The sequence below is a fragment of the Staurois parvus genome, unplaced genomic scaffold (genome assembly GCF_062004578.1).
Source record: "Staurois parvus isolate SC_StPar_1 unplaced genomic scaffold, SC_StPar_1.0 ptg000162l, whole genome shotgun sequence".
Lineage (NCBI taxonomy): Eukaryota > Metazoa > Chordata > Amphibia > Anura > Ranidae > Staurois > Staurois parvus.
In genome coordinates, this window is record NW_028317958.1 from 7,324,486 (window position 1) to 7,346,153 (window position 21,668).

At 53.4% G+C, this 21,668-nt stretch overlaps 1 protein-coding gene across 1 annotated transcript in view; it reads left to right on the forward strand.

Moving 5' to 3' along the window:
* Positions 1-21,668, forward strand: part of LOC149463049 (filamin-B-like) — a gene marked incomplete at its 3' end in the record, with an annotated part of 254,729 nt that overhangs the window by 122,324 nt on the left and 110,737 nt on the right. The window contains exon 4 of the mRNA XM_089676035.1: positions 1,997-2,144. Within this exon, the coding sequence (XP_089532161.1) occupies positions 1,997-2,144 (148 nt within the window). The remainder of the gene's footprint in view (positions 1-1,996; positions 2,145-21,668) is intronic.

Genomic DNA, 21,668 nt, shown 5'->3' on the forward strand with positions numbered 1-21,668 from the left:
ATCGGCTCTAGCTCAGTAGATTGTTATGATATAATGCCCTGTACACACAATATGAATATCGGACAAATGGTCATCTGTTTTTTTGCATGCTAGTCTTATATCGAAAACTGAAGAGATTATGAAAATTCTCGTACAACAGAATGCAACTTCAGAAGTGATGTCATATATTGTGTTTTTTGTTCCCGAGCATTGGTGATCTTGATCTCTCGTTTATTTTTATTTTTTTCCCCCCAATTATTACTGTACTCTCTCTAGTGTTTGTCATTCTATAAGAAAAATGTTTGTGCTTGTCCCTTTTTGGACATTTTTGTGATCGGTTGTTGAAAGCTGTGTGCTAACGATCAGATTATCGTACGATCCTTCCGACAGCTATTTTATTTTATTTATTTTTTATTTATTTATTTTTCTAAGTAATCTGATTTTCTGATTGTGTGTGCTAGGCTGAAGAGTACTTTAAAATATCACTAATTTCTGACTGGTATTACCTGTGTGGTTCCATAAAGTCTTTTTTAGGAATGCATCAAAAGGACCCATTCCAGGTGACGATGAAGGAGCTTCACTCTCCCATTTTATTTTTTATTTTTTCCCCATCTTACTTTGACAACTGAGTTGTCCTAAAATAAATTTATATAGATATAGATATAGATATATATCTCGGCCCAACAAATGCACCATTCTCCAGTGTTAGCTGCTGCTCCGTCTCAGCACTCCATGTCCTTTGACACTATCTTCAAGAGGCCTAAATAACTATTTCATGTGGAAAAAGAATTCATAGAATTACAGAAGTAAAGCTGTTGAATAAAAGATATATTAACTGTATAGCATTGAGAGTTAAGCTCTCAGTACTGTGCTTTTTATACCTTGCTCCCCACAATTACTATAAATCCCAGTAAACCTTAGAGAAGATACATGCATGAATGAGCAATGCCATAAAGGTGACACATGTCAATTAGAGTTTGTCTCGGGTTTAGGTAGAATTAAGTGAAATATTAACAACACGTCTGTAAAAAGTTGTTTTATTGGGGAAATTGAGGTAGCTTGCTTTTCACAAACCTGAAACTTGGGTGCTAAGCAGGTTTTTAACATGTTCACCAGGATCTGTTTATCCCCATGCAAGGGCAATTGGATCTCATGTAAAAGAAAATGCTGGTCTTGTATGAAATATTCTGGTTTGAAATCAGGGTTTTTTTTTGTTTGTTTTTTTATTTCAAATGACACTCGGCAGGGGTGACCCCTCTCGGTCCTCTTATTCACCCTCGCCATTGAACCCTTGGCTCAGTGGATTCGAGCACATTCAGATGTTAGCGATGTGGCGATAGCATAAACTCTTGTTTGCTAAGGAAGTGTTTTTCTTTTTTTTTTTTTTTAACCTCCCTGTGAATCTCCATGTCCAGCCTTTTACGTGCACATACTCTTTCACTCAGTAGTGGGGTAATTAAGGCGAAATTGGGAGCCCTCAATTCCCGTCCCTGAACTTTTTTTTTTTTTTTTCTCTGTACTCCTCATACCCTTTTATTTGGATTCCCCTCTATCTACCCTACTTCCGCATTAATTTAAATGATAGGATACCCTATAGTATTAACTAGCCACTTATGCTGAAGAAATTGACCACCTTAATGACACAATGAGCTCCTCTCTATATATCTTGGTTAGGATTGGTCCAGGCAATCAAATCGTCATGGCTTCCCAAGCAACTGTATTTCAGGTACAAGTTCTTCCAAAGGTGGTTAAAAAATAAAATTTTGTTCTTGCTTTATTAGCTTCAGACATGTGAAGTGCAAGTCGTACATGGCATCATTGCATTCCTTTGCTATACTTTGTTTGAACCCATGGAAAGTTTAACATTATATAGCATACGAGATTTGTGTTTGCTGTGCAGTTCTGTAGCACATGAAAGTAATTATGTGTCCTTATAAAACCTTTTTATTTTTAGGATCACTGTGTTTAGCATATTTAAGCATTCTTTTTAAAGACCTCTTAAACCGTTTTGTTACAGGTGATCACCCCAGAAGAGATCATTCACCCCGATGTAGATGAACACTCAGTGATGACCTACTTGTCACAGTTCCCAAAAGCTAAATTGAAACCTGGAGCTCCTCTAAAGCCCAAGCTGAATCCAAAGAAAGCCAGAGCGTATGGAAGAGGTAAAAGCTGCTCTCGTTTGAGGCCTCGGTAGAGTTCCCTACATGTAGTGGCATATAAAGCTGTGAATGTGACATTCATCAAATGTTTACTGCAGGTGAATCCATCTCTGTTGGAAAGAACATATGAATGTCACATTCATGCTTTTATAAATCTATCCCATAGTGTTTTGGTACATCATTTCTTTCTTAAAATGATATTAAAGCTTCCATTTCTTAAAATTAAAATGATAAACATATACTTACCTGCTGTGTGTAATAGTTTTTCACAGAGCAGCCTCGATCCTCCCCTTCTCTGTCCCCCCGCTGGTGCTCCTGGCTCTCCCCCCCCCCCCCCCCCCCCACCCAGTGACCCCATGGAAAACTGGTTTCCACGGGGACACTCATGCAGGTTTGCTCCGGAGCCTCCCTGTCCTGTGTCTATTGACACTCACCCCCCGCCCCCTCATTGCTGAATTTGATTGACTGGAGCAGGAGCCAATGGTTCTTGCTGCTATCAGTCTGACCATTGAGGAGGGACAGAGCCAGAAGAACTGCAGGTCTCAAGCACAGCCCTGGATCAACATCGGCCTCAGGTAAGTATAGGGGGGGTAAGGGAGGAGTCTGTGACACAGGTGTGTTTTTTTTTTTTTTTTTTCGTTTTTTTGGTTTTTTTTTTTACCGCAATGCATAGAATGCGTTAGGGTAAATAAACATTTGAGGCTTTCAAACCACTTTAAGCACATTGAGTTCTAGACTCCATTTCACACATTTACCCGTCTTAACTGCTCTATTGAGGGAGACCTGCTAACTCGAATTCAGGTTTGCAGGCACACTGAATCATAGGGGTGTGGAATTTTTGTAAAAGCAACCTTAAAATAAAATTGACTCCAAACCATCCCCATTTCTTTTTAGGATGTGTTGAAGTCAAAAATATATTTTCCAAGTAATTTTATATAATTTTTATCTGCTGCTGCTCTCTTGAAACTGACAAAGGCCTTACAGTCACTTTTCATTTGCTTGAGTGGGAGGGTCGATCTGTTGAAGACACACTGGGGAAAGCAACAAGCCAATCAAGTGAACGATTTACATTTCTGCAAGTGTTCTGTATTCAAACTATGCACAGACTGGCGGTAGTGTTTTTACATTTGCAGACACGGTTGGAAGCTATGGTAGCTTTTTTTTTTTTTTTTTGTTTTTTGTTTTTTGTTTTTTTTTGTAAAATAGGTGCAAGTTTAAATAGAATACTGTTTTTCAGTATTAGTAAATCTTGATTGCATGCTTTCAGAAAGTGTGACTTTACTTAAAATGGCCATTGGCTTGGGCTGACGCATTTATGTTGTTTTATGTTATTTCATTATTAAGACTGAGCCAAAAGTGCCCTTAAATCTCTACTTTTGCTCACTTGCAGTTCAAAAGCACAAATATGGTGAAAATGTACAGGCAAAAAGCAGAGTTAAGACCATATACTAACTAAATGGATTCCTACCAAAAGATGAGAAGGCTACACCGCGATGACATCACTTACTTTCAATAAGCTTTATTCAGTCAATCAATATATGCTGTAGGTCTCCACCTAGGCACTGTTGTAACGCATTTCACCTTCCCAAGCTTAATTTGTAGAATAAAGCTTGTTGAAAGGAAGTGGCATCATCGGTGTGCAGTCTTCTTTTTATGGTACTAGGGCATGGACAAGCTCCATAATCTGCTCCATAATCCGATTCCTAATCTTATTTTCAGAAAGTGTAAAAGATAAATCTTGTTCACTGGTGGTAGCATCTCTGTTGGTTTCCATTTTATTTTTCTTATTAACAGCCCCCTATGTTCTTATATTATTTTCTTTGTGCTTTATTATTGCTAGAATTTGCAAACTGAGGTTAGAAACTTTTTATATGGCATGCTAAAGTTCTTAATGGGAAACGTGATTTTGTAGTTATGTGTTTTTTGATTTTCTCTTAAAATAACAATTATGTAATACTTTGCCAAATCCTTTTTTGAAAGTTATGAAGCCAGTAGCATTGTTTTATTTAGCCATTGATATATCCAATTAAGTACTTACTGGCAAATACAGCCCTTGCAGACTAGATTTATATGCTGCCCTGTCATTTCATGTATTATGTTCGTTTTGAGTAAACACGCAAATTATCATCTTACACTGGAGATCTTCATGATCACTCTAATCCAAAGGAGAAAGTTTTATCTTGCAAAGTCAGAGGTGTGGTGGCAGAACTGTGGAACATGTCATTAGCACACCCATTGCTGCTAAGCCCTAGTGAGAAAATATGAAAGGGAAGATTTTCATTTTGGTGACTAGGCTGCTGGTTATATTGGGTTATGTAAGGATCTATTTTTTCTAGGCTGCTGGTAATATTGGGTTTTGTAAGGAGCCATTTTACTATGTAGCCTTAAAGGACACCATTCTGCTGCATTCCAAGGTGCACAGCTACCATTTAACAATGATCTTGTGATTGCAAATAGTCTGCCCACAAAGCAGTCATAATCCATTGTTCATAAGAAATAATGGTGGCACACTGGGTGAGAAACTAGGATGGTCTGGTAGAAGCAGTCTGTTCTAGGTGCAGACAAACTGGGTGCATGTAATTAGAGAATACAAAAAGCACTCTAAAGATTGCAAAGAGGAATTTCATGATTGGCCACCAATGTAAGAGTGAACTTCTCCACTAACCAAAATTCTCCACTGACCACCAATAAGAGGCTGCTTCTCCACTGACCGCCAATATAAGGGGCTGCTTCTCCACTGACCGCCAATATAAGGGGCTGCTTGTCCACTGACCGCCAGTATAAGGGGCTGCTTGTCCACTGACCGCCAGTATAAGGGGCTGCTTGTCCACTGACCGCCAGTATAAGGGGCTGCTTGTCCACTGACCGCCAGTATAAGGGGCTGCTTGTCCACTGACCGCCAGTATAAGGGGCTGCTTGTCCACTGACCGCCAGTATAAGGGGCTGCTTGTCCACTGACCGCCAGTATAAGGGGCTGCTTGTCCACTGACCGCCAGTATAAGGGGCTGCTTGTCCACTGACCGCCAGTATAAGGGGCTGCTTGTCCACTGACCGCCAGTATAAGGGGCTGCTTGTCCACTGACCGCCAGTATAAGGGGCTGCTTGTCCACTGACCGCCAGTATAAGGGGCTGCTTGTCCACTGACCGCCAGTATAAGGGGCTGCTTGTCCACTGACCGCCAGTATAAGGGGCTGCTTGTCCACTGACCGCCAGTATAAGGGGCTGCTTGTCCACTGACCGCCAGTATAAGGGGCTGCTTGTCCACTGACCGCCAGTATAAGGGGCTGCTTGTCCACTGACCGCCAGTATAAGGGGCTGCTTGTCCACTGACCGCCAGTATAAGGGGCTGCTTGTCCACTGACCGCCAGTATAAGGGGCTGCTTGTCCACTGACCGCCAGTATAAGGGGCTGCTTGTCCACTGACCGCCAGTATAAGGGGCTGCTTGTCCACTGACCGCCAGTATAAGGGGCTGCTTGTCCACTGACCGCCAGTATAAGGGGCTGCTTGTCCACTGACCGCCAGTATAAGGGGCTGCTTGTCCACTGACCGCCAGTATAAGGGGCTGCTTGTCCACTGACCGCCAGTATAAGGGGCTGCTTGTCCACTGACCGCCAGTATAAGGGGCTGCTTGTCCACTGACCGCCAGTATAAGGGGCTGCTTGTCCACTGACCGCCAGTATAAGGGGCTGCTTGTCCACTGACCGCCAGTATAAGGGGCTGCTTGTCCACTGACCGCCAGTATAAGGGGCTGCTTGTCCACTGACCGCCAGTATAAGGGGCTGCTTGTCCACTGACCGCCAGTATAAGGGGCTGCTTGTCCACTGACCGCCAGTATAAGGGGCTGCTTGTCCACTGACCGCCAGTATAAGGGGCTGCTTGTCCACTGACCGCCAGTATAAGGGGCTGCTTGTCCACTGACCGCCAGTATAAGGGGCTGCTTGTCCACTGACCGCCAGTATAAGGGGCTGCTTGTCCACTGACCGCCAGTATAAGGGGCTGCTTGTCCACTGACCGCCAGTATAAGGGGCTGCTTGTCCACTGACCGCCAGTATAAGGGGCTGCTTGTCCACTGACCGCCAGTATAAGGGGCTGCTTGTCCACTGACCGCCAGTATAAGGGGCTGCTTGTCCACTGACCGCCAGTATAAGGGGCTGCTTGTCCACTGACCGCCAGTATAAGGGGCTGCTTGTCCACTGACCGCCAGTATAAGGGGCTGCTTGTCCACTGACCGCCAGTATAAGGGGCTGCTTGTCCACTGACCGCCAGTATAAGGGGCTGCTTGTCCACTGACCGCCAGTATAAGGGGCTGCTTGTCCACTGACCGCCAGTATAAGGGGCTGCTTGTCCACTGACCGCCAGTATAAGGGGCTGCTTGTCCACTGACCGCCAGTATAAGGGGCTGCTTGTCCACTGACCGCCAGTATAAGGGGCTGCTTGTCCACTGACCGCCAGTATAAGGGGCTGCTTGTCCACTGACCGCCAGTATAAGGGGCTGCTTGTCCACTGACCGCCAGTATAAGGGGCTGCTTGTCCACTGACCGCCAGTATAAGGGGCTGCTTGTCCACTGACCGCCAGTATAAGGGGCTGCTTGTCCACTGACCGCCAGTATAAGGGGCTGCTTGTCCACTGACCGCCAGTATAAGGGGCTGCTTGTCCACTGACCGCCAGTATAAGGGGCTGCTTGTCCACTGACCGCCAGTATAAGGGGCTGCTTGTCCACTGACCGCCAGTATAAGGGGCTGCTTGTCCACTGACCGCCAGTATAAGGGGCTGCTTGTCCACTGACCGCCAGTATAAGGGGCTGCTTGTCCACTGACCGCCAGTATAAGGGGCTGCTTGTCCACTGACCGCCAGTATAAGGGGCTGCTTGTCCACTGACCGCCAGTATAAGGGGCTGCTTGTCCACTGACCGCCAGTATAAGGGGCTGCTTGTCCACTGACCGCCAGTATAAGGGGCTGCTTGTCCACTGACCGCCAGTATAAGGGGCTGCTTGTCCACTGACCGCCAGTATAAGGGGCTGCTTGTCCACTGACCGCCAGTATAAGGGGCTGCTTGTCCACTGACCGCCAGTATAAGGGGCTGCTTGTCCACTGACCGCCAGTATAAGGGGCTGCTTGTCCACTGACCGCCAGTATAAGGGGCTGCTTGTCCACTGACCGCCAGTATAAGGGGCTGCTTGTCCACTGACCGCCAGTATAAGGGGCTGCTTGTCCACTGACCGCCAGTATAAGGGGCTGCTTGTCCACTGACCGCCAGTATAAGGGGCTGCTTGTCCACTGACCGCCAGTATAAGGGGCTGCTTGTCCACTGACCGCCAGTATAAGGGGCTGCTTGTCCACTGACCGCCAGTATAAGGGGCTGCTTGTCCACTGACCGCCAGTATAAGGGGCTGCTTGTCCACTGACCGCCAGTATAAGGGGCTGCTTGTCCACTGACCGCCAGTATAAGGGGCTGCTTGTCCACTGACCGCCAGTATAAGGGGCTGCTTGTCCACTGACCGCCAGTATAAGGGGCTGCTTGTCCACTGACCGCCAGTATAAGGGGCTGCTTGTCCACTGACCGCCAGTATAAGGGGCTGCTTGTCCACTGACCGCCAGTATAAGGGGCTGCTTGTCCACTGACCGCCAGTATAAGGGGCTGCTTGTCCACTGACCGCCAGTATAAGGGGCTGCTTGTCCACTGACCGCCAGTATAAGGGGCTGCTTGTCCACTGACCGCCAGTATAAGGGGCTGCTTGTCCACTGACCGCCAGTATAAGGGGCTGCTTGTCCACTGACCGCCAGTATAAGGGGCTGCTTGTCCACTGACCGCCAGTATAAGGGGCTGCTTGTCCACTGACCGCCAGTATAAGGGGCTGCTTGTCCACTGACCGCCAGTATAAGGGGCTGCTTGTCCACTGACCGCCAGTATAAGGGGCTGCTTGTCCACTGACCGCCAGTATAAGGGGCTGCTTGTCCACTGACCGCCAGTATAAGGGGCTGCTTGTCCACTGACCGCCAGTATAAGGGGCTGCTTGTCCACTGACCGCCAGTATAAGGGGCTGCTTGTCCACTGACCGCCAGTATAAGGGGCTGCTTGTCCACTGACCGCCAGTATAAGGGGCTGCTTGTCCACTGACCGCCAGTATAAGGGGCTGCTTGTCCACTGACCGCCAGTATAAGGGGCTGCTTGTCCACTGACCGCCAGTATAAGGGGCTGCTTGTCCACTGACCGCCAGTATAAGGGGCTGCTTGTCCACTGACCGCCAGTATAAGGGGCTGCTTGTCCACTGACCGCCAGTATAAGGGGCTGCTTGTCCACTGACCGCCAGTATAAGGGGCTGCTTGTCCACTGACCGCCAGTATAAGGGGCTGCTTGTCCACTGACCGCCAGTATAAGGGGCTGCTTGTCCACTGACCGCCAGTATAAGGGGCTGCTTGTCCACTGACCGCCAGTATAAGGGGCTGCTTGTCCACTGACCGCCAGTATAAGGGGCTGCTTGTCCACTGACCGCCAGTATAAGGGGCTGCTTGTCCACTGACCGCCAGTATAAGGGGCTGCTTGTCCACTGACCGCCAGTATAAGGGGCTGCTTGTCCACTGACCGCCAGTATAAGGGGCTGCTTGTCCACTGACCGCCAGTATAAGGGGCTGCTTGTCCACTGACCGCCAGTATAAGGGGCTGCTTGTCCACTGACCGCCAGTATAAGGGGCTGCTTGTCCACTGACCGCCAGTATAAGGGGCTGCTTGTCCACTGACCGCCAGTATAAGGGGCTGCTTGTCCACTGACCGCCAGTATAAGGGGCTGCTTGTCCACTGACCGCCAGTATAAGGGGCTGCTTGTCCACTGACCGCCAGTATAAGGGGCTGCTTGTCCACTGACCGCCAGTATAAGGGGCTGCTTGTCCACTGACCGCCAGTATAAGGGGCTGCTTGTCCACTGACCGCCAGTATAAGGGGCTGCTTGTCCACTGACCGCCAGTATAAGGGGCTGCTTGTCCACTGACCGCCAGTATAAGGGGCTGCTTGTCCACTGACCGCCAGTATAAGGGGCTGCTTGTCCACTGACCGCCAGTATAAGGGGCTGCTTGTCCACTGACCGCCAGTATAAGGGGCTGCTTGTCCACTGACCGCCAGTATAAGGGGCTGCTTGTCCACTGACCGCCAGTATAAGGGGCTGCTTGTCCACTGACCGCCAGTATAAGGGGCTGCTTGTCCACTGACCGCCAGTATAAGGGGCTGCTTGTCCACTGACCGCCAGTATAAGGGGCTGCTTGTCCACTGACCGCCAGTATAAGGGGCTGCTTGTCCACTGACCGCCAGTATAAGGGGCTGCTTGTCCACTGACCGCCAGTATAAGGGGCTGCTTGTCCACTGACCGCCAGTATAAGGGGCTGCTTGTCCACTGACCGCCAGTATAAGGGGCTGCTTGTCCACTGACCGCCAGTATAAGGGGCTGCTTGTCCACTGACCGCCAGTATAAGGGGCTGCTTGTCCACTGACCGCCAGTATAAGGGGCTGCTTGTCCACTGACCGCCAGTATAAGGGGCTGCTTGTCCACTGACCGCCAGTATAAGGGGCTGCTTGTCCACTGACCGCCAGTATAAGGGGCTGCTTGTCCACTGACCGCCAGTATAAGGGGCTGCTTGTCCACTGACCGCCAGTATAAGGGGCTGCTTGTCCACTGACCGCCAGTATAAGGGGCTGCTTGTCCACTGACCGCCAGTATAAGGGGCTGCTTGTCCACTGACCGCCAGTATAAGGGGCTGCTTGTCCACTGACCGCCAGTATAAGGGGCTGCTTGTCCACTGACCGCCAGTATAAGGGGCTGCTTGTCCACTGACCGCCAGTATAAGGGGCTGCTTGTCCACTGACCGCCAGTATAAGGGGCTGCTTGTCCACTGACCGCCAGTATAAGGGGCTGCTTGTCCACTGACCGCCAGTATAAGGGGCTGCTTGTCCACTGACCGCCAGTATAAGGGGCTGCTTGTCCACTGACCGCCAGTATAAGGGGCTGCTTGTCCACTGACCGCCAGTATAAGGGGCTGCTTGTCCACTGACCGCCAGTATAAGGGGCTGCTTGTCCACTGACCGCCAGTATAAGGGGCTGCTTGTCCACTGACCGCCAGTATAAGGGGCTGCTTGTCCACTGACCGCCAGTATAAGGGGCTGCTTGTCCACTGACCGCCAGTATAAGGGGCTGCTTGTCCACTGACCGCCAGTATAAGGGGCTGCTTGTCCACTGACCGCCAGTATAAGGGGCTGCTTGTCCACTGACCGCCAGTATAAGGGGCTGCTTGTCCACTGACCGCCAGTATAAGGGGCTGCTTGTCCACTGACCGCCAGTATAAGGGGCTGCTTGTCCACTGACCGCCAGTATAAGGGGCTGCTTGTCCACTGACCGCCAGTATAAGGGGCTGCTTGTCCACTGACCGCCAGTATAAGGGGCTGCTTGTCCACTGACCGCCAGTATAAGGGGCTGCTTGTCCACTGACCGCCAGTATAAGGGGCTGCTTGTCCACTGACCGCCAGTATAAGGGGCTGCTTGTCCACTGACCGCCAGTATAAGGGGCTGCTTGTCCACTGACCGCCAGTATAAGGGGCTGCTTGTCCACTGACCGCCAGTATAAGGGGCTGCTTGTCCACTGACCGCCAGTATAAGGGGCTGCTTGTCCACTGACCGCCAGTATAAGGGGCTGCTTGTCCACTGACCGCCAGTATAAGGGGCTGCTTGTCCACTGACCGCCAGTATAAGGGGCTGCTTGTCCACTGACCGCCAGTATAAGGGGCTGCTTGTCCACTGACCGCCAGTATAAGGGGCTGCTTGTCCACTGACCGCCAGTATAAGGGGCTGCTTGTCCACTGACCGCCAGTATAAGGGGCTGCTTGTCCACTGACCGCCAGTATAAGGGGCTGCTTGTCCACTGACCGCCAGTATAAGGGGCTGCTTGTCCACTGACCGCCAGTATAAGGGGCTGCTTGTCCACTGACCGCCAGTATAAGGGGCTGCTTGTCCACTGACCGCCAGTATAAGGGGCTGCTTGTCCACTGACCGCCAGTATAAGGGGCTGCTTGTCCACTGACCGCCAGTATAAGGGGCTGCTTGTCCACTGACCGCCAGTATAAGGGGCTGCTTGTCCACTGACCGCCAGTATAAGGGGCTGCTTGTCCACTGACCGCCAGTATAAGGGGCTGCTTGTCCACTGACCGCCAGTATAAGGGGCTGCTTGTCCACTGACCGCCAGTATAAGGGGCTGCTTGTCCACTGACCGCCAGTATAAGGGGCTGCTTGTCCACTGACCGCCAGTATAAGGGGCTGCTTGTCCACTGACCGCCAGTATAAGGGGCTGCTTGTCCACTGACCGCCAGTATAAGGGGCTGCTTGTCCACTGACCGCCAGTATAAGGGGCTGCTTGTCCACTGACCGCCAGTATAAGGGGCTGCTTGTCCACTGACCGCCAGTATAAGGGGCTGCTTGTCCACTGACCGCCAGTATAAGGGGCTGCTTGTCCACTGACCGCCAGTATAAGGGGCTGCTTGTCCACTGACCGCCAGTATAAGGGGCTGCTTGTCCACTGACCGCCAGTATAAGGGGCTGCTTGTCCACTGACCGCCAGTATAAGGGGCTGCTTGTCCACTGACCGCCAGTATAAGGGGCTGCTTGTCCACTGACCGCCAGTATAAGGGGCTGCTTGTCCACTGACCGCCAGTATAAGGGGCTGCTTGTCCACTGACCGCCAGTATAAGGGGCTGCTTGTCCACTGACCGCCAGTATAAGGGGCTGCTTGTCCACTGACCGCCAGTATAAGGGGCTGCTTGTCCACTGACCGCCAGTATAAGGGGCTGCTTGTCCACTGACCGCCAGTATAAGGGGCTGCTTGTCCACTGACCGCCAGTATAAGGGGCTGCTTGTCCACTGACCGCCAGTATAAGGGGCTGCTTGTCCACTGACCGCCAGTATAAGGGGCTGCTTGTCCACTGACCGCCAGTATAAGGGGCTGCTTGTCCACTGACCGCCAGTATAAGGGGCTGCTTGTCCACTGACCGCCAGTATAAGGGGCTGCTTGTCCACTGACCGCCAGTATAAGGGGCTGCTTGTCCACTGACCGCCAGTATAAGGGGCTGCTTGTCCACTGACCGCCAGTATAAGGGGCTGCTTGTCCACTGACCGCCAGTATAAGGGGCTGCTTGTCCACTGACCGCCAGTATAAGGGGCTGCTTGTCCACTGACCGCCAGTATAAGGGGCTGCTTGTCCACTGACCGCCAGTATAAGGGGCTGCTTGTCCACTGACCGCCAGTATAAGGGGCTGCTTGTCCACTGACCGCCAGTATAAGGGGCTGCTTGTCCACTGACCGCCAGTATAAGGGGCTGCTTGTCCACTGACCGCCAGTATAAGGGGCTGCTTGTCCACTGACCGCCAGTATAAGGGGCTGCTTGTCCACTGACCGCCAGTATAAGGGGCTGCTTGTCCACTGACCGCCAGTATAAGGGGCTGCTTGTCCACTGACCGCCAGTATAAGGGGCTGCTTGTCCACTGACCGCCAGTATAAGGGGCTGCTTGTCCACTGACCGCCAGTATAAGGGGCTGCTTGTCCACTGACCGCCAGTATAAGGGGCTGCTTGTCCACTGACCGCCAGTATAAGGGGCTGCTTGTCCACTGACCGCCAGTATAAGGGGCTGCTTGTCCACTGACCGCCAGTATAAGGGGCTGCTTGTCCACTGACCGCCAGTATAAGGGGCTGCTTGTCCACTGACCGCCAGTATAAGGGGCTGCTTGTCCACTGACCGCCAGTATAAGGGGCTGCTTGTCCACTGACCGCCAGTATAAGGGGCTGCTTGTCCACTGACCGCCAGTATAAGGGGCTGCTTGTCCACTGACCGCCAGTATAAGGGGCTGCTTGTCCACTGACCGCCAGTATAAGGGGCTGCTTGTCCACTGACCGCCAGTATAAGGGGCTGCTTGTCCACTGACCGCCAGTATAAGGGGCTGCTTGTCCACTGACCGCCAGTATAAGGGGCTGCTTGTCCACTGACCGCCAGTATAAGGGGCTGCTTGTCCACTGACCGCCAGTATAAGGGGCTGCTTGTCCACTGACCGCCAGTATAAGGGGCTGCTTGTCCACTGACCGCCAGTATAAGGGGCTGCTTGTCCACTGACCGCCAGTATAAGGGGCTGCTTGTCCACTGACCGCCAGTATAAGGGGCTGCTTGTCCACTGACCGCCAGTATAAGGGGCTGCTTGTCCACTGACCGCCAGTATAAGGGGCTGCTTGTCCACTGACCGCCAGTATAAGGGGCTGCTTGTCCACTGACCGCCAGTATAAGGGGCTGCTTGTCCACTGACCGCCAGTATAAGGGGCTGCTTGTCCACTGACCGCCAGTATAAGGGGCTGCTTGTCCACTGACCGCCAGTATAAGGGGCTGCTTGTCCACTGACCGCCAGTATAAGGGGCTGCTTGTCCACTGACCGCCAGTATAAGGGGCTGCTTGTCCACTGACCGCCAGTATAAGGGGCTGCTTGTCCACTGACCGCCAGTATAAGGGGCTGCTTGTCCACTGACCGCCAGTATAAGGGGCTGCTTGTCCACTGACCGCCAGTATAAGGGGCTGCTTGTCCACTGACCGCCAGTATAAGGGGCTGCTTGTCCACTGACCGCCAGTATAAGGGGCTGCTTGTCCACTGACCGCCAGTATAAGGGGCTGCTTGTCCACTGACCGCCAGTATAAGGGGCTGCTTGTCCACTGACCGCCAGTATAAGGGGCTGCTTGTCCACTGACCGCCAGTATAAGGGGCTGCTTGTCCACTGACCGCCAGTATAAGGGGCTGCTTGTCCACTGACCGCCAGTATAAGGGGCTGCTTGTCCACTGACCGCCAGTATAAGGGGCTGCTTGTCCACTGACCGCCAGTATAAGGGGCTGCTTGTCCACTGACCGCCAGTATAAGGGGCTGCTTGTCCACTGACCGCCAGTATAAGGGGCTGCTTGTCCACTGACCGCCAGTATAAGGGGCTGCTTGTCCACTGACCGCCAGTATAAGGGGCTGCTTGTCCACTGACCGCCAGTATAAGGGGCTGCTTGTCCACTGACCGCCAGTATAAGGGGCTGCTTGTCCACTGACCGCCAGTATAAGGGGCTGCTTGTCCACTGACCGCCAGTATAAGGGGCTGCTTGTCCACTGACCGCCAGTATAAGGGGCTGCTTGTCCACTGACCGCCAGTATAAGGGGCTGCTTGTCCACTGACCGCCAGTATAAGGGGCTGCTTGTCCACTGACCGCCAGTATAAGGGGCTGCTTGTCCACTGACCGCCAGTATAAGGGGCTGCTTGTCCACTGACCGCCAGTATAAGGGGCTGCTTGTCCACTGACCGCCAGTATAAGGGGCTGCTTGTCCACTGACCGCCAGTATAAGGGGCTGCTTGTCCACTGACCGCCAGTATAAGGGGCTGCTTGTCCACTGACCGCCAGTATAAGGGGCTGCTTGTCCACTGACCGCCAGTATAAGGGGCTGCTTGTCCACTGACCGCCAGTATAAGGGGCTGCTTGTCCACTGACCGCCAGTATAAGGGGCTGCTTGTCCACTGACCGCCAGTATAAGGGGCTGCTTGTCCACTGACCGCCAGTATAAGGGGCTGCTTGTCCACTGACCGCCAGTATAAGGGGCTGCTTGTCCACTGACCGCCAGTATAAGGGGCTGCTTGTCCACTGACCGCCAGTATAAGGGGCTGCTTGTCCACTGACCGCCAGTATAAGGGGCTGCTTGTCCACTGACCGCCAGTATAAGGGGCTGCTTGTCCACTGACCGCCAGTATAAGGGGCTGCTTGTCCACTGACCGCCAGTATAAGGGGCTGCTTGTCCACTGACCGCCAGTATAAGGGGCTGCTTGTCCACTGACCGCCAGTATAAGGGGCTGCTTGTCCACTGACCGCCAGTATAAGGGGCTGCTTGTCCACTGACCGCCAGTATAAGGGGCTGCTTGTCCACTGACCGCCAGTATAAGGGGCTGCTTGTCCACTGACCGCCAGTATAAGGGGCTGCTTGTCCACTGACCGCCAGTATAAGGGGCTGCTTGTCCACTGACCGCCAGTATAAGGGGCTGCTTGTCCACTGACCGCCAGTATAAGGGGCTGCTTGTCCACTGACCGCCAGTATAAGGGGCTGCTTGTCCACTGACCGCCAGTATAAGGGGCTGCTTGTCCACTGACCGCCAGTATAAGGGGCTGCTTGTCCACTGACCGCCAGTATAAGGGGCTGCTTGTCCACTGACCGCCAGTATAAGGGGCTGCTTGTCCACTGACCGCCAGTATAAGGGGCTGCTTGTCCACTGACCGCCAGTATAAGGGGCTGCTTGTCCACTGACCGCCAGTATAAGGGGCTGCTTGTCCACTGACCGCCAGTATAAGGGGCTGCTTGTCCACTGACCGCCAGTATAAGGGGCTGCTTGTCCACTGACCGCCAGTATAAGGGGCTGCTTGTCCACTGACCGCCAGTATAAGGGGCTGCTTGTCCACTGACCGCCAGTATAAGGGGCTGCTTGTCCACTGACCGCCAGTATAAGGGGCTGCTTGTCCACTGACCGCCAGTATAAGGGGCTGCTTGTCCACTGACCGCCAGTATAAGGGGCTGCTTGTCCACTGACCGCCAGTATAAGGGGCTGCTTGTCCACTGACCGCCAGTATAAGGGGCTGCTTGTCCACTGACCGCCAGTATAAGGGGCTGCTTGTCCACTGACCGCCAGTATAAGGGGCTGCTTGTCCACTGACCGCCAGTATAAGGGGCTGCTTGTCCACTGACCGCCAGTATAAGGGGCTGCTTGTCCACTGACCGCCAGTATAAGGGGCTGCTTGTCCACTGACCGCCAGTATAAGGGGCTGCTTGTCCACTGACCGCCAGTATAAGGGGCTGCTTGTCCACTGACCGCCAGTATAAGGGGCTGCTTGTCCACTGACCGCCAGTATAAGGGGCTGCTTGTCCACTGACCGCCAGTATAAGGGGCTGCTTGTCCACTGACCGCCAGTATAAGGGGCTGCTTGTCCACTGACCGCCAGTATAAGGGGCTGCTTGTCCACTGACCGCCAGTATAAGGGGCTGCTTGTCCACTGACCGCCAGTATAAGGGGCTGCTTGTCCACTGACCGCCAGTATAAGGGGCTGCTTGTCCACTGACCGCCAGTATAAGGGGCTGCTTGTCCACTGACCGCCAGTATAAGGGGCTGCTTGTCCACTGACCGCCAGTATAAGGGGCTGCTTGTCCACTGACCGCCAGTATAAGGGGCTGCTTGTCCACTGACCGCCAGTATAAGGGGCTGCTTGTCCACTGACCGCCAGTATAAGGGGCTGCTTGTCCACTGACCGCCAGTATAAGGGGCTGCTTGTCCACTGACCGCCAGTATAAGGGGCTGCTTGTCCACTGACCGCCAGTATAAGGGGCTGCTTGTCCACTGACCGCCAGTATAAGGGGCTGCTTGTCCACTGACCGCCAGTATAAGGGGCTGCTTGTCCACTGACCGCCAGTATAAGGGGCTGCTTGTCCACTGACCGCCAGTATAAGGGGCTGCTTGTCCACTGACCGCCAGTATAAGGGGCTGCTTGTCCACTGACCGCCAGTATAAGGGGCTGCTTGTCCACTGACCGCCAGTATAAGGGGCTGCTTGTCCACTGACCGCCAGTATAAGGGGCTGCTTGTCCACTGACCGCCAGTATAAGGGGCTGCTTGTCCACTGACCGCCAGTATAAGGGGCTGCTTGTCCACTGACCGCCAGTATAAGGGGCTGCTTGTCCACTGACCGCCAGTATAAGGGGCTGCTTGTCCACTGACCGCCAGTATAAGGGGCTGCTTGTCCACTGACCGCCAGTATAAGGGGCTGCTTGTCCACTGACCGCCAGTATAAGGGGCTGCTTGTCCACTGACCGCCAGTATAAGGGGCTGCTTGTCCACTGACCGCCAGTATAAGGGGCTGCTTGTCCACTGACCGCCAGTATAAGGGGCTGCTTGTCCACTGACCGCCAGTATAAGGGGCTGCTTGTCCACTGACCGCCAGTATAAGGGGCTGCTTGTCCACTGACCGCCAGTATAAGGGGCTGCTTGTCCACTGACCGCCAGTATAAGGGGCTGCTTGTCCACTGACCGCCAGTATAAGGGGCTGCTTGTCCACTGACCGCCAGTATAAGGGGCTGCTTGTCCACTGACCGCCAGTATAAGGGGCTGCTTGTCCACTGACCGCCAGTATAAGGGGCTGCTTGTCCACTGACCGCCAGTATAAGGGGCTGCTTGTCCACTGACCGCCAGTATAAGGGGCTGCTTGTCCACTGACCGCCAGTATAAGGGGCTGCTTGTCCACTGACCGCCAGTATAAGGGGCTGCTTGTCCACTGACCGCCAGTATAAGGGGCTGCTTGTCCACTGACCGCCAGTATAAGGGGCTGCTTGTCCACTGACCGCCAGTATAAGGGGCTGCTTGTCCACTGACCGCCAGTATAAGGGGCTGCTTGTCCACTGACCGCCAGTATAAGGGGCTGCTTGTCCACTGACCGCCAGTATAAGGGGCTGCTTGTCCACTGACCGCCAGTATAAGGGGCTGCTTGTCCACTGACCGCCAGTATAAGGGGCTGCTTGTCCACTGACCGCCAGTATAAGGGGCTGCTTGTCCACTGACCGCCAGTATAAGGGGCTGCTTGTCCACTGACCGCCAGTATAAGGGGCTGCTTGTCCACTGACCGCCAGTATAAGGGGCTGCTTGTCCACTGACCGCCAGTATAAGGGGCTGCTTGTCCACTGACCGCCAGTATAAGGGGCTGCTTGTCCACTGACCGCCAGTATAAGGGGCTGCTTGTCCACTGACCGCCAGTATAAGGGGCTGCTTGTCCACTGACCGCCAGTATAAGGGGCTGCTTGTCCACTGACCGCCAGTATAAGGGGCTGCTTGTCCACTGACCGCCAGTATAAGGGGCTGCTTGTCCACTGACCGCCAGTATAAGGGGCTGCTTGTCCACTGACCGCCAGTATAAGGGGCTGCTTGTCCACTGACCGCCAGTATAAGGGGCTGCTTGTCCACTGACCGCCAGTATAAGGGGCTGCTTGTCCACTGACCGCCAGTATAAGGGGCTGCTTGTCCACTGACCGCCAGTATAAGGGGCTGCTTGTCCACTGACCGCCAGTATAAGGGGCTGCTTGTCCACTGACCGCCAGTATAAGGGGCTGCTTGTCCACTGACCGCCAGTATAAGGGGCTGCTTGTCCACTGACCGCCAGTATAAGGGGCTGCTTGTCCACTGACCGCCAGTATAAGGGGCTGCTTGTCCACTGACCGCCAGTATAAGGGGCTGCTTGTCCACTGACCGCCAGTATAAGGGGCTGCTTGTCCACTGACCGCCAGTATAAGGGGCTGCTTGTCCACTGACCGCCAGTATAAGGGGCTGCTTGTCCACTGACCGCCAGTATAAGGGGCTGCTTGTCCACTGACCGCCAGTATAAGGGGCTGCTTGTCCACTGACCGCCAGTATAAGGGGCTGCTTGTCCACTGACCGCCAGTATAAGGGGCTGCTTGTCCACTGACCGCCAGTATAAGGGGCTGCTTGTCCACTGACCGCCAGTATAAGGGGCTGCTTGTCCACTGACCGCCAGTATAAGGGGCTGCTTGTCCACTGACCGCCAGTATAAGGGGCTGCTTGTCCACTGACCGCCAGTATAAGGGGCTGCTTGTCCACTGACCGCCAGTATAAGGGGCTGCTTGTCCACTGACCGCCAGTATAAGGGGCTGCTTGTCCACTGACCGCCAGTATAAGGGGCTGCTTGTCCACTGACCGCCAGTATAAGGGGCTGCTTGTCCACTGACCGCCAGTATAAGGGGCTGCTTGTCCACTGACCGCCAGTATAAGGGGCTGCTTGTCCACTGACCGCCAGTATAAGGGGCTGCTTGTCCACTGACCGCCAGTATAAGGGGCTGCTTGTCCACTGACCGCCAGTATAAGGGGCTGCTTGTCCACTGACCGCCAGTATAAGGGGCTGCTTGTCCACTGACCGCCAGTATAAGGGGCTGCTTGTCCACTGACCGCCAGTATAAGGGGCTGCTTGTCCACTGACCGCCAGTATAAGGGGCTGCTTGTCCACTGACCGCCAGTATAAGGGGCTGCTTGTCCACTGACCGCCAGTATAAGGGGCTGCTTGTCCACTGACCGCCAGTATAAGGGGCTGCTTGTCCACTGACCGCCAGTATAAGGGGCTGCTTGTCCACTGACCGCCAGTATAAGGGGCTGCTTGTCCACTGACCGCCAGTATAAGGGGCTGCTTGTCCACTGACCGCCAGTATAAGGGGCTGCTTGTCCACTGACCGCCAGTATAAGGGGCTGCTTGTCCACTGACCGCCAGTATAAGGGGCTGCTTGTCCACTGACCGCCAGTATAAGGGGCTGCTTGTCCACTGACCGCCAGTATAAGGGGCTGCTTGTCCACTGACCGCCAGTATAAGGGGCTGCTTGTCCACTGACCGCCAGTATAAGGGGCTGCTTGTCCACTGACCGCCAGTATAAGGGGCTGCTTGTCCACTGACCGCCAGTATAAGGGGCTGCTTGTCCACTGACCGCCAGTATAAGGGGCTGCTTGTCCACTGACCGCCAGTATAAGGGGCTGCTTGTCCACTGACCGCCAGTATAAGGGGCTGCTTGTCCACTGACCGCCAGTATAAGGGGCTGCTTGTCCACTGACCGCCAGTATAAGGGGCTGCTTGTCCACTGACCGCCAGTATAAGGGGCTGCTTGTCCACTGACCGCCAGTATAAGGGGCTGCTTGTCCACTGACCGCCAGTATAAGGGGCTGCTTGTCCACTGACCGCCAGTATAAGGGGCTGCTTGTCCACTGACCGCCAGTATAAGGGGCTGCTTGTCCACTGACCGCCAGTATAAGGGGCTGCTTGTCCACTGACCGCCAGTATAAGGGGCTGCTTGTCCACTGACCGCCAGTATAAGGGGCTGCTTGTCCACTGACCGCCAGTATAAGGGGCTGCTTGTCCACTGACCGCCAGTATAAGGGGCTGCTTGTCCACTGACCGCCAGTATAAGGGGCTGCTTGTCCACTGACCGCCAGTATAAGGGGCTGCTTGTCCACTGACCGCCAGTATAAGGGGCTGCTTGTCCACTGACCGCCAGTATAAGGGGCTGCTTGTCCACTGACCGCCAGTATAAGGGGCTGCTTGTCCACTGACCGCCAGTATAAGGGGCTGCTTGTCCACTGACCGCCAGTATAAGGGGCTGCTTGTCCACTGACCGCCAGTATAAGGGGCTGCTTGTCCACTGACCGCCAGTATAAGGGGCTGCTTGTCCACTGACCGCCAGTATAAGGGGCTGCTTGTCCACTGACCGCCAGTATAAGGGGCTGCTTGTCCACTGACCGCCAGTATAAGGGGCTGCTTGTCCACTGACCGCCAGTATAAGGGGCTGCTTGTCCACTGACCGCCAGTATAAGGGGCTGCTTGTCCACTGACCGCCAGTATAAGGGGCTGCTTGTCCACTGACCGCCAGTATAAGGGGCTGCTTGTCCACTGACCGCCAGTATAAGGGGCTGCTTGTCCACTGACCGCCAGTATAAGGGGCTGCTTGTCCACTGACCGCCAGTATAAGGGGCTGCTTGTCCACTGACCGCCAGTATAAGGGGCTGCTTGTCCACTGACCGCCAGTATAAGGGGCTGCTTGTCCACTGACCGCCAGTATAAGGGGCTGCTTGTCCACTGACCGCCAGTATAAGGGGCTGCTTGTCCACTGACCGCCAGTATAAGGGGCTGCTTGTCCACTGACCGCCAGTATAAGGGGCTGCTTGTCCACTGACCGCCAGTATAAGGGGCTGCTTGTCCACTGACCGCCAGTATAAGGGGCTGCTTGTCCACTGACCGCCAGTATAAGGGGCTGCTTGTCCACTGACCGCCAGTATAAGGGGCTGCTTGTCCACTGACCGCCAGTATAAGGGGCTGCTTGTCCACTGACCGCCAGTATAAGGGGCTGCTTGTCCACTGACCGCCAGTATAAGGGGCTGCTTGTCCACTGACCGCCAGTATAAGGGGCTGCTTGTCCACTGACCGCCAGTATAAGGGGCTGCTTGTCCACTGACCGCCAGTATAAGGGGCTGCTTGTCCACTGACCGCCAGTATAAGGGGCTGCTTGTCCACTGACCGCCAGTATAAGGGGCTGCTTGTCCACTGACCGCCAGTATAAGGGGCTGCTTGTCCACTGACCGCCAGTATAAGGGGCTGCTTGTCCACTGACCGCCAGTATATGGGGCTGCTTGTCCACTGACCGCCAGTATAAAGGGAACATTTCCACTGTTTTCCAGTGTAAGGGAGCACTTCTCTAATGACCACCAATGTGTAGGGTCACTCTTCTACTGATCACATACAGTATGTAAGAACCACTTTTCCACTGACTGCCACTGTTAAGGACCACCTTCTCCACAGGTAACCACTGTGATGGGCCACTTTTCCCTGACCATCAGTGTTAGAATTTACTTCCCCACTGGCCACCAATGTAAGGGGCCAGGTCTCAATTTGCCAATGAAAGGG